Source organism: Lucilia cuprina, chromosome 6, assembly GCF_022045245.1.
Source record: "Lucilia cuprina isolate Lc7/37 chromosome 6, ASM2204524v1, whole genome shotgun sequence".
In the NCBI taxonomy this organism is placed as follows: domain Eukaryota; kingdom Metazoa; phylum Arthropoda; class Insecta; order Diptera; family Calliphoridae; genus Lucilia; species Lucilia cuprina.
This window is the reverse complement of record NC_060954.1, coordinates 1,331,998-1,359,599: the sequence shown is the minus strand read 5'-3', so window position 1 is coordinate 1,359,599 and position 27,602 is coordinate 1,331,998. Positions and strand designations below refer to the sequence as shown.

Genomic DNA, 27,602 nt, shown 5'->3' with positions numbered 1-27,602 from the left:
TTGGTGGTGTTTTGAAAGTTTTAAAATATACCGAATATTGGATCATGTGATTTTTCGAAATTTAGATAACATACTCTTGATATTTATTAATCAATTAAGAAAATTTAATTGAAACAAGCAATTTAAAGAGCTCAATAGGTACCGAAATTAAAGTGAAACTGTATTCGATTGACCGCAACTGCAGTGATGCATCCATAATATTCAAATAATGGTAACAGATTATAGTAGATACAAGGTTCTGTAACTCGAAGGAAAATCATCTTCAAGAAAAATCTGAAATGTAAGCCGAAATATTGCGCTTAAAACCCCTAATAACAATGTTATGTTTAAAAAATCATAAAATCATAAAATTATGAGGCTTCTTAAAAAAAGTTTTCGAAATTTGAACTCATGTTCGAAAACTTTTTAAATGTACAAAAACCATGAGTATTCTTGTACAATGTTCATAAATTTCAAATCATTTTCAAAATCATTTCATAAAATTTTTTTAGAATATGATTGAAAAAAGCACAAATACGACCGTAACTTTTAACTTGACGACATCATATCCCTTAACATAAAAATAAAAACATCAATATTTTTTTTCTGCCGAAGTGGAATTTTATATATATTTTTATTTTTGTTGTTTGTTTTATTTTTTTATTAAAAAATGTGTGTCTTCAATGGGATTTCAATGCATTTTTATAATATATAGAATTTATAAATATTTCAGATATTTTTTTTTTTGTTTTTGTTATAGCGTTATGTATATGTTGTGTATATTGTAATACAATAAAAAAAAGAAAAGTAATTTTAAAGAAAAATACTACAAAATTATTATAAATAAAATAAAAAATGTTTGTAATTCATCGAGTAATTATAATAATAATAAAAATAATGTTGTTATTGTAATGCTGTATACTATGTAGATTATGTTATAGTACAAACATAAAATTCCAATTCGTTTCATGGTTATTGTTGTATTTTGTTGTTGTAATATTTTTAGAAAAAATAAAATACAAGTAAATATTTTGAAGAAATGCTCCTCAGCCAACACAAACCAGTAGAGTTAGTTATTGGTAGTGTATAGAGCAGAAAGAACATTTTCAAGGTGTTGGAAAATCTTTAACATTTGGAAAAGAAAAAAGTAAAACAAAACAAAAAAAACTAAAAGAAGAAATTTTGGATGGTTGTGTTCTGTTCTGTAGTAGTGGTGTTTTAAAAAAAGCAGCTACATTTTTGTATTTTTCATTCTTTTTCAAAAAGGTGTTCGTTTTGTTTCTTTTTTAACTTTTTTTTTTTTTGAATTTTGCAAGTTTTTTGCTGATTTTTATTTGGATTTTTCAAAAAATGTTTTTAATTTTTTTTTTGTGATTTTTATATTTATATATGTTTAACCTTCTGAGGTTGTTACTTTTTATTTAAATTTTTTATTAAAATTTTACGATTTTTTTGTAAGGGTTTTTTATGTTTTTTTTTTCTTTCTTTTAATAAATTTTTTAAATTTTTTGTTTCAAGTAGCAAACAATCGTTTTTTTAATTTTTCTTTTTTGTGGTTGTTGTTGTTATATTTTGTTCTTTTTTTAATATTTTTTATGCATTTTCATATTTTGTTTTCAATTTTTTAAAGTTTTTATTTTTTCGATTTTTTTGTTAATTTTTTTCATATTTTTTAATTTAAAAAATTCTTTTCATTTCATTAATGATGTTGAAAGGATAAAAACAAAGTAAACAGAAGTTTTCTTTTTGTTAAAACTCAGCAGCAAGTTGTTAATATAAAGGACGACAAATTAAAATTTATTCAAGAATATGAAAAACATAATTAAATTTCAAAAATAGTTAGTTCATGTATAGGAGGAGGAAGAGAGTGGGAATTCATTAAAGTGTACTGCAACAGCCAGAACTTGAAAATTCCTTTGAAAGGCTGAGCGTAACCAATTTGTTTTTCTTGTGATACTTGCTTTATGGGGACAATTTGAATAAATTGAAAGTTAAACTGTAAAAAGAAAAATAAAAACAGAAAGTAGATTTTAAGATGACAAATGATTGAAATGAAAATACAAATAATGCAAAAAATATGTTTGAAATTTGCTGAGCTTTGTAGCTTTAAAAAAAAGTGTTTTTGTTTGCTGTTAATTAGTGTTTTGCTACTAAACTTTTTGTTTAATTATGTTGGCTGTAGTTGTTCTTTTTTAAAATTTTATATTTTTTTTGGTTTCTTTCAAGCTTTTCCTTTGTTTAATTGGTAGGCACAGTTTCACGAACGTTGTGAACTTGCAAAACAGCAACGGCTTCTTCGACCTTGGCTTTAAGGGCATCGTGATCTTCAATCATGTGCAAGAGTTCGGAGTTTTCGATTTCCAACAACATACCAGTGATCTTACCGGCTAAAGATGGATGCATACGTTCGATCATTGGATACAAACGTTCGCCCAAAATTTGTTTTTGCTCTTGGGGAGTAGCATTTGCCAACAAAGAAGCCAAAAGCTTCTCGGGTCCTAAAATAAAAGTAAACAATTTCCAGTAAATATAAATTGCATCATTATTTTGATTAGAAAAGAACACTTACCCTTTTGGTGTATTTGTTGGACAGGTTGAGGTGCTGGAACCTGTTGCACAGTTGGGTTGCGTACATTGGTGTTGTATTTGTAGTTGGCGGCACGTTGTTGAGCAGCACCAGCTGGCAAAGGAGGACCAGCCAAAGCAATGTTGGGAGCTGGAATAGATTGTTGTCCAGTAATAGCACGAGCACCGCTGTTGCGCATGGTGTTGGCAGCGGCAGCATGAGCGCCTTGAACAGCTTGTGGTTGACCACGAGCACCACCGGCAGCTTGTGGGCGGTACTGAGCAGTACCAGCAGGAGCCATGGCGGCATTTTGGAAGCCACCGGCTGCAGGAGCGGCACCAGCTTGAGCTGGACGAGGCACATGAGCAGCCCAGCGTGGTGTGTTACGCATTTGTGTAGGCACTTGAGGACCCAAGAAACGTTGACCGGGACCCATGGTTGGTACGAAGAAACCGCCAGCAGCATTGTGTTGGAATATTTGACCAAGTTGTTGCATACGCATGCCACCCATGTGACGCATGTATTGAGAAGCAAGATGAGCCTTACGTACTTCCTTACGTTGAGCCAAGGCAACATACAAAGGCTTGGAGCCCATAACACGGCCGTTCAATTCAGTGACAGCGCAAGTAGCTTCATTGGGAGCAACGAAACAGACGAAACCGAAGCCCTTGGAGCGGCCTTCTTCATCAGTCATAACCTTAGCGGAGGTAATAGTACCATACAAGGAGAATTCCTTGCGCAAGCGCTCATCATCGATGGTGTCATCCAAATTCTTGACGTACAAATTGACACCATAGACGGAATCTTGGCGTTTCTTTTTCAATTCTTCGAATTTGCGTTTGAGTTCCTGTTGACGTTCGGCCTTCTTTTGGGCACGAGCCACATACAAGGTCTTACCCTCTCCCATGTCTTTGCCGTTAAGGGCTTCGACGGCAGCCTCAGCGGCCTCAGTGGTCTCGAAAGCAACGAAACCGAAACATTTGCTTTTACCATCATCCTTGGTCATGACCTTGTAGCTGGTAATTTTACCGTATGGTTCAAACATTTCCTTCAATTTTTCGTCATTAACGTCGTCGGGGAAGTTCTTGACATAGACGTTAGTGAACAATTTAGCCTTTTCGCCGAGTTCCTTCTCGCGTTCCTTACGGGGAATGAATTTGCCAACGTAAACCTTCTTACCGTTCAACAACATACCGTTGACTTTGGCAATGGCCTTATTGGCGGCCTCTTCAGTTTCGAAATGTACGAATCCGTAACCCTTGGATTGACCCTTATCGTCGGTAGCTACTTTACAACTTAAAATATTACCAAAAGCCGAGAAAGTATCATATATAGCCTTGTTGTCAATGCCCTTGTCCAAGTTTTTGATGAAAACATTACCAATGCCAGAACGACGCAAAGAAGGATCACGTTGGGACCACATAATGCGAATGGGTTTATCACCGATTAAATCGAAATTCATTGTATCCAAAGCACGTTCAGCTAAAAGTACAAATGTTACACAATTAATTAAAATGCAATTGGTGTTGAGAAAATATGCAAAGTAATCAATTAAACGAAACCTACACACATACGGTATAAAGTGATGATTAGTTAAAGTTGTTATTATTGTAACTTTTCTACTTCTGTCATTTTAAGGCAATTTTAAATAATGACATGGTAAGTCAAGCTATAGATTTTTCTAGCAACAATGAATCTTAATCGGTTAAAAAGGGTTAAATCTAACCAATCAATGGGTAGAAGTTGCAAATAGATACAAGTCTTTCACAGTAAACTTCTAAACTTTTATAATATGAATTTGGAACTTTTCTACTTCTGTCATTTTCAGGTGATACGAAATAATGACATGGTAAGTCAAGCTTATGATTGATCTAGCAACAATGAATCTTAATCGGTTAAAAATGGAATAAAATCTAACCAATCAATGGGTAGAAGTTGCAAATAAAGACATCAAGAATAAAAACCTATTCCAACAAGTGGATCATTGATCGGTTTTTCATAAGTACAACAACCAATTCATTAAAATCTAAATTTGTAACTAAATTTGTAACTTTTCTACTTCTGCCATTTTCAGGAAATACGAATTAATGACATGGTAAGTCAAGCTAATGATTGATCTAGCAACAATGAATCTTAATCGGTTAAAAATGGAATAAAATTTAACCAATCAATGGGTAGAAGTTGCAAATAAGTACAAGTCTTTAACAGTAAACATCTAAACTTTTATAACATAAATTTGTAACTTTTCTACTTCTGTCATTTTCAGGTGATATGAAATAATTACATGGTAAATCAAGCTATAGATTTTTCTAGCAACAATGAATCTTAATCGGTTAAAAAATGGAATAAAATCTAACCAATCAATGGGTAGAAGTTGCAAATAGATACAAGACTTTCACATCTAACTTTATAACATAAATTTGTAACTTTTCTACTTCTGTCATTTTCAGGTAATACGAAATAATGACATGGTAAGTCAAGCTAATGATTGATCTAGCAACAATGAATCTTAATCGGTTAAAAAAAAGAAAAAAATCTAACCAATCAATGGGTAGAAGTTGCCAATAAAGACATCATGAATATAAACCTATTCCAAGTGGATCCTTGATCTGTTTTTCATAAATACAACAACCTGTTCATTAAAATCTAAATTTGTAACTTTTCTACTTCTGTCATTTTCAGGTAATACGAAATAATGACATGGTAAGTCAAGTTATAGATTTTTCTAGCAACAATGAATCTTAATCGGTTAAAAATGGAATAAAATCTAACCAATCAATGGGTAGAAGTTGCAAATAAAGACTTCAAGAATATAAACATATTCCAAGTGGATCCTTGATCTGTTTTTCATAAATACAACAACCTATTCATTAAAATCTCTTAGAACATAAATTTGTAACTTTTTAACTTCTGTCATTTTCAGGAAATACGAAATAATGACATGGTAAGTCAAGCTAATGATTGATCTTGCAACAATGAATCTTAATCGGTTAAAAATGGAATAAAATCTAACCAATCAATGGGTAGAAGTTGCAAATAGATATCACAGTAAACTTTTAAACTTTTATAATATGATTTTGTAACTTTTCTACTTCTGTCATTTTCAGATGATATGAATTAATGACATGGTAAGTCAAGCTAATGATTTTTCTAGCAACAATGAATCTTAATTGGTTAAAAAATGGAATAAAATCTAACCAATCAATGGGTAGAAGTTGCCAATAAAGACATCAAGAATAAAAACCTATTCCAACAAGTGGATCATTGATCGGTTTTTCATAAGTACAACAACCTATTCATTAAAATCTAAATTTGTAACTTTTCTACTTCTGTCATTTTCAGGTGATACGAAATAATGACATGGTAAGTCAAGCTTATGATTGATCTAGCAACAATGAATCTTAATTGGTTAAAAATGGAATAAAATCTAACCAATCAATGGGTAGAAGTTGCAAATAGATACAAGTCTTTCACAGTAAACTTCTAAACTTTTATAATATAATTTTGTAACTTTTCTACTTCTGTCATTTTCAGGTGATATGAATTAATGACATGGTAAGTCAAGCTAATGATTGATCTAGCAACAATGAATCTTAATCGGTTAAAAATGGAATAAAATCTAACCAATCAATGGGTAGAAGTTGCATATTGAATATTCTATCTATTTAGCTTTTACTCTGCTAATTCATGTTTTTGTTAAAAGATTGATCCATTTTATGAATTTAACACGATTAACTAAAAAATGCACGTGTTGGAATGTGTACAAGTGGCAATAAAGAAAATTGATTATAAAATTAAAACTTTCTCACACTCAGCTAAAAAATAAAATAAATTGAAGAAACAGAAGAGTATAGTATGTACATACGTACATTCACTTTCATATTACATGAATAAATAAACATTTTAGCATTCCAAAGGAAAGGCAATGACCTCCCAAAAAATGAAATAAAAAATAAATAAAAATAAGAGAAAAAAAGGTGAAAGTTACAAAACCAATAAAAATAACAAAATAAAAAACAGATTAAATAAACAAACAAAATTTTTTTAATATGCGCAGTTATTTCAATTTTTTTTTAATTAACAAAGAAATATTGTAGTAAAAAATTGAAACTCAACACTACTTATAAATAAGCATTTGAAATGGCCCAGTGTACACTTAATAAGGTAGCCTCGTCCGCACAGCTGATCATCAGCTTTTACAATCTTATCTGTCAAAATTCCTGTTTGTTTACATAGAAAAAAAAAATCGCAAAAGGTGTAAAAATTTTAAAAAGTGAAGAAAATTATGGTTTTAAAGGAGTTTTCTAGGTCAATCGTGATTAAATGTCTTTGTTATCCTTCTCTCTTGATAAAAAAAGAAAATCTTTAGCTCCGGCATACGTTCCAAATCAGTTTCAACTATTTTTAACACGACCAATCACTTTTCACAAAAAACACGTTTAATTCGGAAAATTGGTCTTCCCAATAGATATAGTTATGATTTTCAGACATTCCACGTTTAATTAATATAATATATTAATATTAATAGTTAAAAATTTAAATAATTGCTAAAAACTCATATTTTTATTGTGTTTATTTGTTGCTTTTTCATTCTACACACACAGCTTTTTTTGACAGATGGGATTATTCTACAATAACAAATCGCCTGTTGTTTTTGTATTGTTGTATTTGTTGTAGCGACGAGGCTACCTTATTAAGTGTACACTGAAATGGCCTTGGAGATTTGTAATGAATTCATAATAAAAATTATCTGTATCTGTCGTTATACATATTATTATTAGTATTAGTATTTGTTAAAAATGGTGTTACTAAAAATGTATTCTATTAAAATAATAAAAGAAATTGTATGAAGTAGGTACAAGTAAATAAATACAAGAAGGAAAAAACTGGTATACGAAATAATTATATGAATGAATGAATGCAAGCATATGCCACGTTTATATTAATTTGGTTTTAAAAGTGAAACCAGTTTAAAATAAATTTCAATTTGTAGAGAAAAAAAAACCGAAACATAAAATAATCAAAAATAGACATGTTTGTATAAAATGTATTAGGAAATAAAAACGTGTGCAAAAAATTAAATAAAAAATACACACACATACATATAATTAACCTAAAATAATGAAAAACACAGCATTTTGTCTATCAGCAGCTACATATAAAAGTACATATGAAATATAAAGAAATGCTGGAAATAAACCCTCTACCCTAAAGATACATTAAAACGTAACTTTACTCTTTTTACTACAAAACAAAGAAGAAATATTTATACATATAACAAACACAACCACCTTAATGTAAAATATATGTATGCATGTACTTTGTATACTCAATATAAAACGATTTGATTAGAGAAAAAAAAAGAGTACATAAAATACGTATGTGTGTTTCTCTCTGTATTCCTTTCCTCTTTAGAACTATCAAAACAAAAAACATGTGTTTCTTTTTTTCCCTCATTTTTTTAAAGAAATTATTGTTACTAGACGACAAAAGATTTGTGAATTGATGTCTAGAGTTTAATATTAAAAAAATGAACGGAAATACAAATAGAGTAGATACAAATATTTTGTCATTATTATAAGAACTACAACAAAATCCAGTTTATTTTATTTAAGAGGGTATTAAAACTAAATGGGTGTTGTGTTTGCATTATCAATTTTTATTTTCTATAGACTTTTAGAGAAAAGTAGTACTTTGAAAAAGTATTTTAAATACAGAACATTTTTTGAAAAAGCATCTGCGTAATTGGCATTTAAACAACAGTAGATAAATGGATTAGAAGAAATCATATTATTTGTCTTTTTGCAAAAATTAAAAAAGATTCCAGAGTGGTTTAGAAAATATAGTTGTGACCGTTGTAAAGCTCTCGAGAGAGAATTGATTACTGTACAGAGTTCAAGGGGGTTATTCTGTATTTCGATTCGGAAGAAAAAGTTTTCGAAACACTATGTTTTTCGTTAGAATCGAATTACAAAGTAATCCCCCAGAACTATAGGTAAGCTGCGGCCTTAAAAAAAAATCATAGAAGTTTTGGAATGGTTTAGAAAATATAGTTGTAATATGCTGGAACAACGTAACAGAAGACTAATAACAAGTTGTTGTAACAGTTCGACTGTAGCCGATAGTTCTTTTCTGAAAAAAACTTTCAGTTAAAACTGCTGTCGCTGAGTTGACAATATTTGGCCAAGTATGACTCGGGTCGTTCCGGAGCGAAGATCCAATTGCCGTGGGAACGAATAACAAGTGTCAAATACCATTGTAGGAGTAATATATCACTACTTGATTAAAGATTTTATGGAATATTTGAAGGCAAAATTGATTACTATACGAAGAGTTCAAAACTTTAAGCCAACTGTGACCTTGCCTATAGTTACATATCTTTCAAAGCTGCTGACAATATTTTGAGAAAACAATTTCGTTTTCTTTTCATTGGAATCAAATTTCTACAAAATGTTTAATGTTGTACTCCTAAAACCACTTAAAATGCAAATGCAGGCAGCCGACTACAACAATTCAAAGAAACCACATTATAATTTATACATTGCAAAATTAATTTGATATATAAATTGAAGGCTTTGTACACATTTTAATTAAAAATACTTTAACCATAAAAAATTCCTATAAAAAAGATTCCCTTTGTTAAATATTTCCAGCAAAAAATTAGTCATACTTTTCATATAAAATAAATGGTTTTCCCCTCACACAATTTACTCTATAAATACTATGTAATAAAGTAAAATACAATACGTTGGCAAAGTTAAAAAACTGCAACGTTTACAAAAAAAAAAAAATTAAGAAATATACAAATTACTCAAAAAATATTTGAATATTAAAAAATATTTAAATAAAACTTACCATCAGCTGGTTGTTGAAAGTTAACGTAGGCATAGCCTAGTGAGCGACGAGTAATAATGTCGCGACATACTCGAATGGATAGTACTGGACCAGCATCAGAGAATTTCTCAAAAAGTCCAGCTTCATTAATATCCTGATGCAAATCTCCAACGTATAGCGAAGCCATTTGATAGTTTGGTCCACCAGAGTTCATTGTTTATCAAGAAAAAGTGTAGATAAAATATTTGTTTTCCTTGTTTTTTATCAACAAAACAAAAGGAAAGGGAAATCTAACCAAGACTCGTCCGATGAAGTATAAAAAAATCTACACAAAGGAAAAACTCAAAAGAAACTGTAAAGAAATAGAAAAATAAAATATGTTTGTTAATAATATGTATATTTATTTTTTAACATTAATAGCTGTATTTTGCAAAATGTAAACAAAAAATTGCTCAAAAACAGTCAACTATTCAGAAATTCACCCTTAGTTTTGGCAACTCTGAAAACTTGAGTGAGTTTTTTTTGTCGTTATGTTCTTTTCATTGGAATGTGAGTAGAACAAAAAAAAATATCACACTACTACAGTTATATGAATTTTTAGGCGTGTTTTTTTTCGTTGTGAAATATTTTAATTCAACATTTTTTTTTCTTAATACTTTTAACATAATTTTGTACATTATTTTCATGCAACACAAAAACTAGTTTAAATAATCCATTATTTCTTTAAAAAATTTTCAATGGAATTTCCCAATAAAAATTTCTTTTCTCTTTTTATCATATACAATTTCTTTATGCAGCTATTGCATTCACTCAATTTTTTCATAGCGAGCCACACCACGTTTTTTTTCTTTTGTCCATGAACAAAATTTTGCAATCATTGTTCGTTTTTCATTTATGTATTGCAACTTACGTTTTTACACTTTTTCGATTTTTGCTACTTTTTACAATTTTTTTTGTTTAATTTTTTATTTTTATATTTTTTTTTGGGTTTTTTATTTTTTTTTTTAATTTCACAAAAAAATGTGATAAGCCGTGTTCTTCAACTCACGACCGCTCACCAAAACGGACTCGACTCGTTTAACGGTCGGTTAGAAATGAAAGAGAAAATTCAAAGAAAATTTCCAACAAAAAAATCCTCCATTAATAAGCTAAAGTTGCCAGATTGTAATAAGTAAAAAATGTGCATTGCTGGCATTTAATTTTATACAATGAGCTTATAAAAGACTTTTAAATTAATAAATTATTAACTTTTTTGGAAATTTATATAAAAATTTTACAAATTTATTTGTTAAAAAGGTTTTAAATAAAATATATATAAATAAAATAATTGGTCAATAAACATATGGCCATATTGTATTACGTTTATTTGGGTACAACGTGTTGTCTCTTTTCTTCTTGTGGTAATTTAATAACCAACAAACGTTAACATTTGTGTCATCAAAAAACAAAACTGATATAAATGTCACTACCAGATTGTTTATATTTACGTTTTTTTTAGCGTTTTTAAGAAAACGTTTGAAATATCAAATGATTTTATATTTTAGCATATATGCATTTTTATATTTTAGCATATACCTATGTATTTTTATATTTTAGCATATATGCATTTTTTTAAATTAAATCTTAAACAGCTTAAAACTTACCTAAATAAAAACGTCTTTAATAAAAGTGTTGTTTTGGTTTTATAATAATTCTCAAAATCTGATGTTTGCAGACACACAAATCGCACTATACACAAAAATGGCTTATTGAAATCGATCCCTTCCAGAGTTTTAAAATTTAATAGAAACTTTCAAGTCTATTTGCGTTTTAGTGAATATTTAAACAATTGGTTATTTTTGCACAAATTCAAATCAAACCGGGATATAAAATAACGAACATTTTTGAGTTTGTATCAAAAGGTGAACAAAAAAAATATTTTAACTTTTTTTGGGTTTGTTGGCAAGAATATTTTATTTGTTTTTTTACAAAAGAAAAACTACGACTTTTTCACAACAAAATCTAAATAATTTTAATAAAAAACTGATGTTTTTATCAAAGCATAATCGGTTTTATTTAGTTAATTTATAAAGTCAGTATATTTTATTTCTTTTTAGACTTTCCACGACTTTTTCCCCTTTTGGCGGCCTTTTTCTGAGCGCGCCTAAACTTACGCCAATGCTTTTGTATAACACGCGCCGAACGATTCATCATAAAGAGTAGAATTTTTTGTTCATGTTGTCGTTTTTCCTCCTCTTCTTTGGCTCGTACTATCTGTTCATATTCCAGCTCTTCTCTATTGTATTCAATTAAAAATTCCTCAAATGATTTCTTTTGGCGTTCGTATTCTTCTTGCAGAAACATGTTCTCTTTGATTTTATCGCCCATAGTTTGGTCGAACTTTTTTATTAACGCTTGCAATTGAAGTAGTAATTTATTTCTGTAATACAAAAGATTATAAATCGGTTTGAGGGTTTGGAATTATTCTACCTACTTTTCGTCTCTAGCAGTTTTTTCTTGTTTTAAATTTTCTTTTAATAACTGTTCATAACTTATTTTGATACGCTCAAGTTCTTCCTCTAGCTCTTTTTGTTTAAGCACACTGGAGGCATGGATTTGTCCGATAAGGCGACTAGAGCGTACTCTTTAAATTTCAATAATATTTAGTTTTTTTCTTAAAAAATTTTAGTTTAAAACAATTGCTTACATTTCTTGTTTAATCTTTATATTATTTTCATATTTGCAAGTGGCCAAATCTTTTTCATATTTCTGTATAATACCATCCTTGGCCGCCATTTTCCATTTCAAATTAAGACGCTGACTTTTCAAAAGATTCTGGAAAACTTGTTTTAAGAAAGAAAAAGGCATTTATTTCATATTTTCTCAAGTTTTATATTCTTACCTTTAATATTCTTTTGTATACTTTGATTTTCATGATAGACTTCGTGTATTCGTTTCTCTTTATTTAATTCCGATATGGCAGATTTCTTTAAACGATCTTCGGTTATTTTAAGCAGCAGTTGAAATGTGTCTATTAGAGATTTATCAGCTGTTGTTAAATCATTAAAAAAATCGTGAAAATATTCAAATAACTGTAAATTTTCATGAAAGAAATCTATAATTTTAATTAAATGATAATTAAGATGAGGTGGAGAGTTGTTCGCTGCAACCATATTCTAAAATAAACATATATTAGAAAATATGAAGTTATAAAAATGGTTTCTTATTGCACCTTTTCCTGTATATATTTCTTTATCCATTCTATACACATTTCATATTGCGAGCCCCTTAAACGTTGTTGTACTGTTAGAAAATTTTCAAAAATCTGCGGTAATATTAGCGAAATACGCAATTTATCCAGTGATTCTCTCATTATTCTAATAATACTATTTATTTGTGTTTGCCTTTCTAGGGAGATTTCTTTGAAAAAGTTAAGAAGCAGTATAAATTATATGTAGAGTTTTTAGAATAATAATTTGTATGCTAGACTTGCCTTCATTTTCTTGTGAGCTATTAATTTGTTTTAACTTTTGCATTTTTTGTGGCTTAATTTTTTTGTTAAACATTTTATTTTTGTTTATCTAATGCCAAATCTCTTTTTTTAAACTTTGTTAAATTTTCTTTAAACTTGTTATACTACGAAAACAATAGCAAAAATATTTAAGAAAATAAACATAATAATATTTTGTTGCTATGGTTGTCGTTTTGGATTTCGGAACAAAATATTTGACTGGGGGTTAATGTAACAAAGTGAAAATATATAATTCGTATTGAATTTGTCGTTTATAATAAAATATTAAAGTTTTGCTGAAGGATTTTTATTAGGACTCTTGGGAGATTTTACTACTATTCATTTAAACTAGACTTAATTTGCTGTTAGATTAAACTTAGAAGCCATTAACCTATGATTGTGTTCTTCAGTTATGGATTTAAGTTCAGTTAACGTTGTTAGTATTGCCAACTTTTCACTCCAAAACATAAACAATAGACAGCTGTTTTTTGCAAATATCCAGTAATTATATCGATAAAAGAAATTAGAAAATTACTATTTACTTAGGGCGGGTTTCTTACGCCTCAGTTAAACTAGGCTTAATTTTCTGTCAGATTAAACTCGAAACAAATTAAGGCGGACTTTAACCGATAGTTGTGTTTTACAGTTTTAGATTTAAGCTCAGTTAACTTTGTTAGTATTGCCAACTTTTCACTCAAAAAACATAAACAATGAACAGCTGTTTTTTGCAAACAATGGAAAAATGGAAAAATTTGGAAATATGTTAAATAAACAATAATAAATAAAACAAAACAAATCAGAAAATTGTAATTTATTTAAAATATTAAGTTTTTGTTCTTCCGAAATAATTTTTTTTATTGTTTTTGTTAATTGTGTTTTCTCACTTATAACTTGAGTTTAATTGGCCAATTAAACTCAGTTAAACTAAGATAATAAGTAACTTTGCTGATAACCGAAAAACACGAAACATATATTAAACCAGGTTTAACCAAAGAATGAAGATTATCTTTATCAGAAAAACTCAACCTAAGATAACTAGTAACTTTACTGATAACTGAAAAACACGAAACACATATTAAACCAGGTTTAACCAAATAATGAAGATTATCTTTATCCGTAAAACTTGCCCTAAGTAACATTAGTTAGTTAATTAGTTTGAATGGAGAATGTACGCATCAAATCCGAAGAAATAAACCTAGGCCTCTATCGGGCCTGTTGTGCGCTCTTTAACCAGTGCCAGGGGCCACATAAGTAACGTTACTGTTCACTGAAAAACACAAAACCTATATTAAACTAGGTTTAAACAAAGACTGAAGATTATCTTTATCAGAAAAACCCGCCCTAAAGAACATAAAACATATACTTAACTAGGTTTAACCAAAGAATGAAGATTATCTTTATCAGAAAAACTTGCCCTAAGTAAGTTACTCAAAAACACAAAATATAGATTAAACTAGGTTTAAACAAAGAATGTGGATTATCTTCAGCTGAAAAATTCTGCCCTCGGTTAAATTTAAACAAACTTTCACTTCAAATTCTACACAAAATCGTATAAAAACCAAAAATTTTGCAATTATTTTTTTTTTTTTTTTGAATATTTATAGAAAAGAAGTCGTAAATTTTGTTTCCTTTAGTTTACAGTACATTTCGGTACACAAAAAAGTTATTTCAATATTTATTCCAATTATTTGCATATTGTATATTAAACATCATCTAGTCACGCTATAACTTTGTAGTTTTAGTTATTTTTGTTTTGTTTTTTTTTTTTTTTTTTTAAATACTTTACATACACATTTTTTTACATCGATAAAGAGTTTTTGTTTTATTATGTAATTATGACATCAAATTCAAAATAAAAAATACTTAACATATAAAAAAATGGATAAGAGAAAGAGGAAAAAAAAACAATATTAAATAAGAAATTATAAATAAATGAAAAATTAGATAATTAACTAAAAATAAAACTGAAAATAAAAGAAAATTTATAAAAAAAATATAATAAAAAGACTTAAGCTAATTTAATGAATGATATTTTACATAATTAAATTTTTCTTTTTTTTTTGTAATATATAAAACTTTAAAGTTTTTAAATAACATAGCAATAAATTTTTTATTTCAAATTTTATTATAAAGATTTTTGTAACTAAATTTAAATGTAATTTTTATAACAAAATATACATTACACAAATATTTTTTAAAATTGTTAAGAAAAAAAAGAAGAAACAAATACATAAAAATAAAAAAAGTTTAAAGTTTATAAAAATGTAAATAACTTTGCCTAAATATAGTACTTGTATTAATCTTTAAGATTTTTTTTTTTTTTTTTTGTTAAAGAAATTTGTCTAAAAATTAATATGTTTTCGTTTTGTTTTTATGTGATATAATAAAATAAAGTAAAATATTAATTTATATGTTTGTATGTATATACGACCTGTTGTTTAAGTTTAATATTAATATAATAACTACATATGTATGTTAAATGTTTTGGAAAATTAAAAAATAAATACATATTTAGTTTATTAATAATAATAGTAATATAATAATTCTGCCATTGCACACTAATAATCCTGTAATACGTTTAATTTAATTTAAATTATTTATTGTTTTCTTTTTTTCTTTAATAATTAAATCCTTTAAGGTTTTCTTTTTAGGAAAAAAAGCAAAATCAAAATACTTTTAAAGGTTTGGCAGTGAGATTTGTGGTAATTTTTGTTTATTTTGCAAGTTCCAATACTGCTGCTGATAAAGTGAATGTTTGCAGAACTTTGCTCTTATTTCTAAAAAAAAGTCTTTTTATTGAAAAAAAAAAAAAATCATAAAATTTGCTCTCATTTCTGTTTCTAATAATTTTGTTTTTTTTTTATTATTAATTTCACAATGTTTTAAACTAGTTTTAGCAACAAAAGTTTTCAAAACGAACTCAAAGAAATTCTTACACATTTGTTTATAAATAAAGCTAAAAATAAATTTTTTTTAACAATTCGATTTCAAAAAAATATGCAGTCATTTGTCAAATCAAATATTTATATAAATCAAATAACAATTTGTAGATTTTTATAATGCCAGCCATGTTTTAATAAAACAAGTTTAACTAAATAATAAAAATCACTTACCACCAAAGGTTAAATCCAAAAAATAAAATATCTAATTGAAAACATGCACAACCTTTTTAATCCTGTAACAGCTAAAATACTCCTATCTACTCCTTACAAACTTCAGTGGAAGTGTTAGTTGTAGTAGTGACTTCCATTAGCTGGCTATTGGTTGTATCATCAACAGTTGGTTTTAATGGTATATCATCTGTTGTTAAAGTTTGAGTTGTGTTTGTGGTGGATGGTATTGCTGTTGTTGTTGCTGTTGTTGTAACATTTGGCGCTTCTCCCCATTCTATTAAATACTGCATTTGTCCATTGGCTAATTGACGTTTGGCACGTATAGAGAATTGTTCTCCCGATTCGATACGATTGACAATACCAAAGTATTTATTAACAGTTTGCTTTAAATCTTCATGCGATGGCTGTGAAGGAGGTTGATTGGTTTGGTTATTAACTGCTGCTGCAGCAGCGGCTGAAGCCGATGAGCTTGAAGATTGATTAGAGGAAACTGAACTACGTCGACTGGCATTGGGTGAATTCTTTTGTGGTCTTTGTCTTAAACGACGACCATGTGGTGGCAATGGAACATTTGTATTTTCCACATTGCCTGTATCTATATTTGGCGAAGTGGATAAAGATGTGCTAATGCTATTTTTATTATTATCAATTGATGACGAGGTCGTTGGCGATGTTTTAATTGGTGTGTTGTTAGTAAATAGAGAGGCGGCTGTAGTGGTTGAAGCTGCTGCAGCTGCTAATAAATCTTTGGCTTGTATGGGAAAAAAATTTGTAGGAATGGGATTAATGGTAGTTGTACTTATAACCTGCAAATAAAAATAATTATTAGTTTATGATGTAAAAAAATATGATTTAACATTTAAAAATTACTTCTATGTTCGATGAGAGTCTTCTGGTACGTCTTCTGCGCACTTCTTTATTTGGGCCGATAGTTATATCTTTGGCACTCAGTCTTCGCTTAATAGTGCGTACTGTCCTCGGCTGACCGGCAGCCTTGGCCAGATTGCTTGTACTTAATTTGGGAAACAAACCTGCACTCTTGAGGGCAGCTAATTTAGAACTAAAATTCAAAGCCGTAGTATTGAATATACCAAAGCTTACGGATTTTTTACCACTAAACGTTGTAGAGGTATCATTCTTTTTGGGTGATATTATCCTAAAGGGATTATTTTGTCCCAGAAAGTTTTTAGGTGGCGGTATTATCAAATCTAATGAAGTGCCGCGGGAACTGCTGCTGGAATTTTCATCAGACGAGGAATCAATTAAACGAGGTGCGTTATAGCTTTTGGATAAAGTAAATGCTTTACGTTTGCGTGAACTTTTTTCTGTTTTTAATTTGTTGTCAACAGCAACTGTTAATGTGGTTGTTGTCTCCTTGGATTTGGGTGATTTTTGGGGACTAATGGTTTTTGTTTCTTTTTTAGGAGTTTGTTCCTTTTTAGATTTTGGCGTAGTTAAGGTATATGCTTCTGACTCCGGCACTGCATCATTTGCATTGTCATCTTCCACATCCATCTTTTCCAACGAACTAACCGTGGTTACTTTCTTTGTGCTACAGGGTGTTTTGGGTTCCATATCACGTGCTACTTGTGCCTCTGTGTGTGGTGATAATTTAGTTCTCTTAACTTTATCCAATATACGTTTAATAGGTATTTCATCATCTGAAGTATCATCGAACTCATAAACATCATGTGAACTAGAGTCTTCATTTAGTTTTCTTTTTGATGTGGGAGTATTTTCTATTTGTTGTCGGCAATTCGAGTTTAAAAACTTGAAACCAATATTCTCAGGAGCATCACTTAAAAGTTTTAGTTTTAAATTATTAAAAACAAAATCATCATTAAATGTATCTATTGATTTAATGGGCATTTTCTTGATTTCTGGTGGCTCCAGGGAACGTAAAGCAAAACTATTTACATCTCGTTTTATTTCTTTGCCACTCAAGAAGAGACGCGAATTTTCATTGAGGGTAGATTTGATTTTATCCAAAAACTCCTTTTCTGGCATTGAGATCCACTAAAAAAAAGTAAACCATAATGTTAAACACAAAGTAATAATAAAAATTGTCCAACAATAACCAACCTCTTTGGGTATGGGTAATAGTTTTCTTTTTTCTAAAACAAAAGGATTTATATCCTTTAGCAAATGATGAGTTTTATGATGCTTTTTCAAAATCGAAAGATTGTATAACACTAAATGCACTATTTCCACCCAACTGGCTTGAAGACGTCTTAAATACTCATCGCCTTCATTGCAAACCGAACAGCAGAATACAAAAAAGCTAAAGAAGAATATAAATCGATAATTATTTAATCTAAAATAAAATCACTTAAAAAGGAAACATACCAATCTCCCCTTAGCAGTTGACTTTTAAACTTTTGTGTACAATGACTGTGGTACCAATTCAAACAACGCCAACACTGCAGCATGTTATTGTCGAATTTGCCAGTTTTGCCACAATAACAATAGATTTGCTCCTCATTTGAACGATGTTTAGCATCCCATGTTAGAGATTCAATCTAAAAAAAAAGAAGTAATTTATTATTATTTTTTTCTTCTAATCTTTGGAAAGATTGAAAAACTTACATTGTAATGCAATTGCAGACAAGTTTCAACTTCGGTTTCTTCTTCGGTAGAACTGAATTTTGAGGAATCATCTAATTTCATGGGTTTAGCACAACGTTTACACAGCCAAATATCACTGCCCGGTGCTGTTTCAGAGGTACATTTGCGATGATAACCTCTACCACAACGTTCACAAATCTCCACTTGGCAATCGGGACGAGAACGTTTACAGGCAACACACATAGGCTGATCCACAGACTTTTCCTCGTTTGTAGAGTTATTATTATTAGCAGAGCCACCCAATTTACGCATCTCGTCGGCCTCACACCAAACTTCGGTTTTATCATCAAAACGCACTAGGAATTGATTGCGTGCGGTATCAATAACAGTGCCTAGATAGAAACGATCATCGTGTCGTTTTATAAAAACATCTTCGCCATTAGCAAATAATGGTGGAGGAGGAGCTGTTATGTTAGCTGAAGGAGATTGTTTAGTTTCATTTAAGTATTCCTTATTTTGGTTGCTCATTTCGGGAGAGGGAGGTGTGGGCGGTGTTAAGGGGGTATTGGAGGTTGTTGTTGTGGTTTGTGGCTGTTGTACTGAACTATTCGATTGTGAAATTTTACTAGTGTCTGTTGTGGAATCTTGTGCTGCCTTTTCAATATTTTGTGCGGCCGAAGCAAAACTTTGTTTTGTTGTTGTTATGGCATTTGATTTATCCAATTTTTGATAATTACATGATGTACTAGGGCTATTAATGGAACTAGTGGTGGAGATAATATTATTGTTATTATTATTGTTGTTTCCTGTATTTGGCATAGAAGGAGGTGTATTTTCAGGCGTAGTGGGTGGTGTATGCGGTGTAGTAGCTGTGGTAGTCGAATCTGGTTCATCTATTACTAAAACATTTGATTCATAGACATCCGCCAATGGCAAAGCTGGACCATTTTCTATAATCGGCTTATGTTGTATGGCTGGTATTATGGGCGAAGGCTGTTGTGCTGGCGTAGAAGCCAATGAATTGGAGGCCGAAGAAGAGGATGAAGTATCGGTGTATAGGTTATTAATGCAAATATTTATGCGATCCAATACAACTGTGGAGGTGGTGTTGGGATTGTTGCCATTGCCTGCGACTAAAGGTGAAGAGGCGGCATTGCTTACACCAGTATTAGCACTATTCGAGGGTATATTTGTTATTATTTTGGGATTTGTATTTAGTGGACCGGTTATGGAGTTTTCCGGTGACACATAGTATTGTGACATTTGTAGGGCCGAGGCCGCAGAATGTAGATTTTGTTGCTGCTGTTGTTGTGTTGCTGCCGATGCTGGAAAATGTTGCGTAGCAAAATGTTGTTGCAACAGTTCCGTTGTTGAGGCTGGTTGAAAGTTTGCTTGATGCAATATTTGTTGAGGAAACAAATGTTGCAATTGTTTGTTATTGTTCAAACTGAAAACATGTTGAGCATGTTGAAAGCCACTTGCCGTGGTTGCCATATTGCCACTATTTGCAGCATTTAATGGATTGGAGGTAGAGGTAACAATTCTTATATTACGCTGTTGCTCAGGGCTTAATGTTGATGCTGCTCCTGCTTGTTGATGGGCAAAATTGTTTGTTATTAAAATAGTGTTGGGATGATGCGCAGCCGTTGGATTTGTGGCTCCTGCAGCTGCTGCCGGTGCTCCGGCTGTGGTATAGAAACGTTGTGGTGTTCCTAAAGCTCCTAATGTGGCAGCCGCTGTGGTAGTATAGAAGTTTTTATCTAAAGTATTTGAATTTATTTGCAATTGCCTGGGATCACCATAAATAGCCCCAGCTGCTACGGCTGCAGCCAATTGTTGCTGCTGTTGTTGTTGCTGTTGAGCATTGAGGAATGTATTAAGAACGGCTGCTTGTGGCGGTGAGGTGGTGACATGCTGTGCCATTTGTATGCCATGTTGTGTCGTAATATTTGCGGTATTGTATTGGTTATTCATCATGGTATTTTATTATAAATTGATAGCTTTATGGGGATGAATTGTTTGCACGTGAAATCTGGTGGGAAAAATTAAATTAGCACAACAAATTTATTTTAAAATATATTTTTAATTGGTTCACTCTTTATACATTTTTGTATATGTTTCCCTTAAACACAAATTTGATTTAAAAACACGTAAACTCTTAAAAAATCATTCCGGCAACATTACAACAGCATTAAATGTTTAAGAGAAAAAAATGTATAATTACCGGCTGTATACACTACACACAAACGTACATACATACATATACACAAGACTTCTATACATATATTTTCTTTTTCAAATGAAAAAAAACTTCAAATTATATGATACCAATTATTTTTTTTGTGCAAAGTATAACACAATTTTATTTTATGTTGATTATTTTTTTTTAGAATTTATTTTCTATCAAGAGACATTTTGTATACAGGGAAATATGTACTATGGTTTTTTTTCAATTACACTTTTTTCTTTCGTTTTCACTGTCTGCACCGGAGCGGAGGAGTACTACAATTTTTTACTTTTGCCAGACACACATTTTTTTACCTTTTCACATGAAAATTTTATGAAAATCTTGAATGTTTTTCTTAAAACCACAAAATGTTACATTTGTTTAACTTGTTTGAGATTATTTTAATTAATCTATATATAAAATAGTTATTAATTAAACACTTGATACGAAAAAAAATTTAACACCCGTCAGCCATTTTTCCAACAACTGATTTTTTTCTATCTTTTCTTTTTATTTTTCTTTTGGTATTGTTCGTTTTTACATGGCTGTTATCGCGCGCGCTTAACAAACAGTGTTGTATTTTTGAGTATTTTATGTTATCGATTGTTGTTATTGTTTTTTTTTCATAAATAAGTGATGGTAATGTGTTGTTTTTGATCAAGTAGTATTAAAAATCGCTTAAAATTTTTTAATTTCAAATTCAAGCGATAAATTAAGAATTTATAGTTGATTTTAATTTAAAAAAGTATTTAAATGCGTTATAAAAAGTTATCAATAATTTTATTATTGCATATATAAGTAAAAGTTTGAATTGTAGTTGTAGTAAAATATTAATAATTAAGAATCGGCGTCTTCCGAAAATAGTCTATCTATTTGTAATTGTTTCCTAATTGCTCCCACCTGTGTCACAACTTTCGGCGATACCGGGGATATGGTATATTTTTGAACAGCCGGAATCTGCAATTTAGAAAAGATTTTAACAAATAGGTATAAACTATTTTTTACAACAACCAACTTACATCCCAACGTCTCTGTAAATCCTGTAATTCTTTAGAATTTTCCTTAAATTTAACCGCTTCTATGCGAGTCATTTTAGGCATTTCACGCATTAGAGGTATGGATAGACTATGTTCACCCTGTATAACAATATCCCGACGACCAGTACTAGTGGGTGTTGTTTGGGTGCCACGCGTTTGATAGGCCAAATCACCGTAATTCTTTAAATAGCGGGACAGACGTTTATCGGTAACACGACGTAGTTTTTCTATGTTTTTATCATCATCACTATTTGTTACATTTAATAATTGTTCCTTATCATTAAGAAAACTTAAATTATTTTCAGGAGGTGACTTGAGATTTTTCTCCTCAGTAGGGTTAAATAATGAAAATTGTTTATCTGGATGGAAAACAGAATTTTGTTCAATATTCATGGAATACGGTGGATGATTGGTATAATCTAAATTATTTAAAGAAGAATATTCATGTGACAAGGAGGAAGAGGGAATATTGCAGCTTTTATTATCATTTCTAACAGAATCTCTGCTATCGTTCATAATGTGAAAGGACATTTGTGCAGCAGTTTCTTTATCTTTAGCTAATTCCTATAATTATAGAAAATTTATAAAATAAGTTTAATTTTACTTTAAAAAAAGTATTAAGCTTACATTTTTATCATTAATGTGCATACTTTCGGTATCCTTGCCACAGGCTACTTCTTCTAAACAGAACGAACACAATGTCTTACGACAACTCATACAAAGATTTCTAGTATTTTGGCAAGCTCTACAGACATCACTTTTACTGCTACAGTTTTTACACCACGAATACAAACGTTCACATCTTACACATACCAGAAAAAAACTGCGTTCTGCTTCAGTTCCTTGAGGCTCTGAGTTTTGATCACATTCATTTTCTTTCGATTTGGAATTTTTGTTAATAAAATGTTTTGTTGTTGTTTTACCCGTAGAGGGGGACTTTATGCGAAATGATAATTTGGTTTGGCAACGCAGACAAAAGTTTTCCAATTCCTTTAGCGGTTCATCACACATGGGACAAATCTTTTCACTTAAATGAAAACATTCACGTTCAATTTTTGCTATTTCTGTTTGATCTAATTCCAAATCAATTTCTGAGGGCAATGAAGACGATTTATTGCGATAGTTGTATTCATGTTTCTCGGAATTACTAAAATATTTGTACACCTTATTATTGTTATCCTGTCTATGGGAAATATTTTCTTTATTAGTTTCCTGGCTTAAGCTAGAGGGCTTCTTAGTGGTTAAGGTATTAAGATCAGCATTTACAAGTAGTTGAGAATCATTTTCTAATTTGGCTAAAAGATGTTCTCTTGTCAAACGATTTTGTTCAGCATCAAAACGTACCTGTCAATGATTAAATTAAATTTTTTATTTGCTTCAACTTCTTTACGTCTTTCCTACCTTTACTGCCTTAATTCTTTCCTTTTCTAATTGTTCTTCCAATTTCATAGTTTTCAGCTGTTCTTGTAAACGCCTTTAAATGAAAAGTGTTTTAAAATTTGTGTAGAAGCTTATTTTTAAATCAAATTTACCTGGTTAATACCTCTTCCTGTTGATGTTCTTTATCCCTTAATTGTTTAATGGTACGACGTTTTTCTTCTATTTGTTGCATAAGTTCTCGTTGGTATTCTTTTTTACGAGCCGATTCCAGCTAATAAACAATATTCTAATTTAACAAGTAAAGATTATAAATTTTAATCAATTACCTCTGCTTGTTTACGATTAATTTCTAAAACATCTTCCGAACCATTTACTAAATTGGTTAGATTCGTATGTCTTAAATCCTGCAGCATCCTATAGCGTGCAGAATCAGGTCTCACTGTTTGTCCTGAATGCTTAGAAGGCAAATAATTTGGATTATTAACATTAATTATTTCCATATCAGTCTTAGCAGCAGCATGTAAAGAACCATGTGCACCATTTGAGGTCAAAGAAGAGTTATGAGAACAGGCACTATTTATATTGGAAGTTTCCATATTCAATTGTTTATTTTTTCTTGTTGCACGAGAATTTAATAACTATAAAACCAGTGATTTTAATAGAAGCAGAAAAAACTAAGTTGCTACATTCTTACCTGATGTTTTATTAAATTTTCTTGATTTTCACGTTGTCTTTTTTGCAGTTCATTTTGACGTTTCTGATATTCATTACTAAAACCAGGAAAATATGAATAAAATGTATCCGAAACCCATTGCTCCATATCATCCTGTTAAAAATGTAAATATAACAATAAGGCAAAAACACATTTAATTATAAACAAAAAAACTTAACAACAATCACAAAACTTTGATACATATTTAATGTAAATTTTCTATAACATGCTTCCTCAAAGTCCAAAAAATACAACTAACATACATAAATAATTATTTGCAAAATTTTGGCATGTTTTTATTGTCCTCTTACTTAGTACAAAATAATTTTTTACTCATAATATTTATGTAAGTTTGTAAAAAAAATTTATATATTCTTTATTGGGGACTACTGCTGAGCACTGCAACTCTCCACACCACACAAACTCTTCTCAGCAAACAGACAAATGTAGGCCAAGGGAGTAAATTTTCTACTACAAACCTATTTCATACTACCGTTTCTCAACGTTAGGTGGTAAGAGTTGGCTGGCAAAGTCATCATCATGACAAAGTTTTAACAGGCCCTATAACACGTGCATGAGTTTTACTATTTTTTTAACAATGTTTAGGAAGTAAATGTAAAGTTAAAAGGAAAACAAAAGAAAAACTATTGTTTTTTTAAAGCAACCCACCCCCTTAGATAGTTTTGCCTTATTTTGAAGTGAAGTGATTGTAGAAGAGGACATTAAGTAACGTTTGTAATAAGAAATATTTTAATTTTCAAGCTTTACGCCCACTTTTGCTTTATGTATTAAACATAAAAATATTTTTAGAACAAAAATAATAATAAAGAGCAATTTAGATTCCAAGTGGTCAAAAACAAGATAACTTTTATAGTTTAGACTATAGTCTTATCTTTAGTCTAGATTATAGAATTGACTTGACTATAGTCTTTTGTATCTTCTAGAGTCTAGACTATAGTATTGTCTATAGTTTAGTCTTGCCTTTAAGTTAGGCTATAGTTATGTTTAGTCTTGTTTTTAGTTTAGACTATAGTCATGTCTATAGTCTAAACTGTAGTCTTATCTATAACCTAAAGTCTTGCATATTATAACGTCTATAGTCTAGATTATGGCTTAGTTTAAAGTATAGTTCTGTCTTTAGCCTTGACTATCATCTTGATCATAGTTATTTGTCGATATTCTCGTCTATAGTCTTGTTGATCATATAGACTATAGATTTCTGAATAGAATTTTTCCTTGTTGTTGTTCTTGTCTTGTTGATCATCTAGACTATAGATTTCTGAATAGAATCTTTCCTATAGTCCTGACTATAGCTTTTATAGTTTAGACTATAGTCTTATCTTTTGTCTAGATTATAGAATTGTCTATAGTCTAGACTATAGTCTTGTGTATCTTCTAGAGTCTAGACTATAGTATTGTCTATAGTTTAGTCTTGCTTTTAGTTTAGACTATAGCCATGTCTACACTCTAGGCTGTAGACTTGTCTATAGCCTAGACTACAGTCTTGTATATTATAGCGTCTATAGTCAAGATCATCGTCTAGTTTATAGGATTTACTTCACAGGATTTACTTTTGTCGATATTCTCGTCTATAGTCTTGTTGATCATCTAGACTATAGATTTTTGACTAGAAACTTGCCTATAGTCCTGACTATAGACTTGTTTGTAATATATGCCTAACTTTTGTCTATAGGCCTGACTTTAGACTTGCCTAACATCCTTTCTATAATCTTATAAAGGGTCCAGAACAAAATCATTTCTTGTCTATAGTATATTACCTATAAAGTTTTGTATATACATTTGTCTGTTGTTCTGATACAAATTGTCTTTAACCTTGTCCAAAATATGGTACATACACGTGACTATAGCCTTATCTTGACCATTATCCCCTCTAAACTCTTTTCTAAAGTTTTCTGACTTATCTATAGTGTAAACATTAGTATTGAATTTTTATTTGTATCACAGTAACAGATCCTTATAACACATATTATATTAAAATTTAGTTTAAATATATTTACTTTAAATTTCGTAAACACAAAATAAAAGAATAATATATTTACGTCCAATTACCACTTAAGTCACCGTAAAACTAAATAAAAAAATATACTTTTTATTGTTCCAACTCATTGTATGACAAATTATTAACGTATTGAAATGTGCACTACAAAAAAAAACTAGTGCCAAAACACACAAAATAAAGGAAAGGTGTTACGGCCTATAAATTCTATATTATGGAAAACTAATTCACTGCTGCTTAGACGTATATTAAGCAACGACAAAATAATTTTGCACAAAGCATGCATATTTAGTAAAATTATCATATACCCACCCATATACCTGGAGTAAAAAATAAGACCACAATTATATGAGCAATAATAATAATTTTAACTACATACTATAAGCACGCAGAATAAAGTTATGCTAATTAAGGCGGTACGTTTAATAAAAACATAAAATTGAAGATACTAGTTTAAAGAACATAATATGAGACTTAAATTAAATAAACTAACTTAACATAATTTGTGCTACTCGTAATAGGATAGACTACCATACCTATTTCTCTATGAATAGGTACATATGCCGTTCAAAATGTTAAACCGTTTTTGATAACAAGTATGAGATTTAATCAAAATAGTAGTATTTCTTAGAACCTCCCTAATGTTTATGGATTTGTGGGTTATACACAGTTATTCTAATAAACAGTACATTGTATAGGTTTGTATGTGCGAAAATAAATATTGTTGTTTATTTTTGCGGCGCTATAAGGTTAATTAATCACATTATATTATTATTTTATAGAAAATGGGTTGGTACCTATATTTACATTTTAACATTTTTTAAACACAATTTTAAAACAATAAAATTTACCCTAAACTAATAAGAAATATTTGATCATATATCTACTTAGAGAAAAGATTTTTATCAATTAATATAAGAGGTCATTGAATGACACCAGCATGATGTTAAAATGTTCTAAATCTCACAACTTATTAGCAGCTATCAATCTGAGACCACATTGGCATTTTGAAAACAACTTACCGGACTTTTCTTTTTCCGCCTATTACTACTTGCAGTTTCGTTAGCATCTTCATTATTTGTTTTATTATTATTGTTTTGTCTATTAATCCAGTCTTTTGTTTTCTTATTTAAAATAGTTATTTCTTCATTTGGCTTTTGTTGATTTTCATATTCCTTTAGCATGGAAGTACTTGTTGGTATTGTTTCGGAAGTTCTGGCGGAATTGAGTTCCACAGCTTGTTCGTATAGTCTTTGACGTTCTTCAGCTAAACGCCGCTTTTCCAAAGCTAAAAATTCGTCTATATCCATATCATTTCCACAGTTTTTTTTTCTTAAAATTTTCCAATTGTTTACTAATTAAAAATTACCAAAACAAACAACAGTTTACTAGTAAACAAAAACTTGGGAGAGTGTTGTTAAAGTTATGAGTAGTTTAGAGAGTGACTATTTTAACGGGTATTTGGTATTGGTTACCACCTGGTTGTAATTTTCAATAGAAAAAAAGCGACATCTGGTTGTTAAAAATACTTTTTGCAGGTTCGTGGCTTTACTAGTAATTTTCTTCTACTACTCAGTGTTGCCAGAAAAAAATTGACTTATGTTCCCATTCTTAGGCTGGAAGTCGCCAAAAATCCCCAGTTTTATATTGAAATCTTCATAATTAATTGAAAAGAGTTGCCA

At 30.0% G+C, this 27,602-nt stretch overlaps 4 protein-coding genes across 5 annotated transcripts; all 4 read right to left on the bottom strand.

Moving 5' to 3' along the window:
• Positions 1–1,717: 1,717 nt before the first annotated feature.
• Positions 1,718–9,593, bottom strand: LOC111687791 (polyadenylate-binding protein). The gene is made up of 3 exons (XM_046953376.1): positions 9,401–9,593; positions 2,549–4,027; positions 1,718–2,477 (listed from the first exon to the last, which is right to left on the bottom strand). The coding sequence occupies exons 1-3, from the start codon at positions 9,591–9,593 to the stop codon at positions 2,218–2,220; spliced, it is 1,932 nt and encodes a 643-aa protein (XP_046809332.1). The 3' UTR covers positions 1,718–2,217.
• A 39-nt stretch (positions 9,594–9,632) lies between these two features.
• LOC111687790 (dynein regulatory complex protein 10) lies at positions 9,633–13,354 on the bottom strand. Its single transcript, XM_023450266.2, has 7 exons — positions 12,852–13,354; positions 12,591–12,778; positions 12,261–12,534; positions 12,066–12,201; positions 11,853–12,002; positions 11,023–11,798; positions 9,633–9,731 (listed from the first exon to the last, which is right to left on the bottom strand). Exons 1-6 carry the CDS (start codon positions 12,922–12,924, stop codon positions 11,462–11,464), a joined length of 1,158 nt encoding a protein of 385 aa, XP_023306034.2. The 5' UTR covers positions 12,925–13,354; the 3' UTR covers positions 9,633–9,731; positions 11,023–11,461.
• A 1,933-nt stretch (positions 13,355–15,287) lies between these two features.
• On the bottom strand, positions 15,288–21,474 carry LOC111687782 (polycomb protein Pcl). 2 transcript variants are annotated; one of them, XM_046954610.1, is made up of 6 exons: positions 21,005–21,474; positions 18,569–20,579; positions 18,329–18,501; positions 18,065–18,263; positions 16,853–17,998; positions 15,288–16,788 (listed from the first exon to the last, which is right to left on the bottom strand). In XM_046954610.1, exons 2-6 carry the CDS (start codon positions 20,522–20,524, stop codon positions 16,069–16,071), a joined length of 4,194 nt encoding a protein of 1,397 aa, XP_046810566.1. In that variant the 5' UTR covers positions 20,525–20,579; positions 21,005–21,474; the 3' UTR covers positions 15,288–16,068. The 2 variants fall into 2 exon arrangements, with proteins under 2 accessions (XP_046810566.1, XP_023306026.2); XM_023450258.2 differs by having other exon boundaries at positions 21,089–21,474.
• Positions 21,475–21,526: 52 nt separating this feature from the next.
• Positions 21,527–27,324, bottom strand: LOC111687786 (repetitive organellar protein). Its single transcript, XM_046954611.1, has 8 exons — positions 26,943–27,324; positions 23,886–24,017; positions 23,518–23,829; positions 23,344–23,462; positions 23,213–23,285; positions 22,439–23,155; positions 21,794–22,375; positions 21,527–21,731 (listed from the first exon to the last, which is right to left on the bottom strand). Exons 1-8 carry the CDS (start codon positions 27,228–27,230, stop codon positions 21,612–21,614), a joined length of 2,343 nt encoding a protein of 780 aa, XP_046810567.1. The 5' UTR covers positions 27,231–27,324; the 3' UTR covers positions 21,527–21,611.
• Positions 27,325–27,602: the final 278 nt, after the last annotated feature.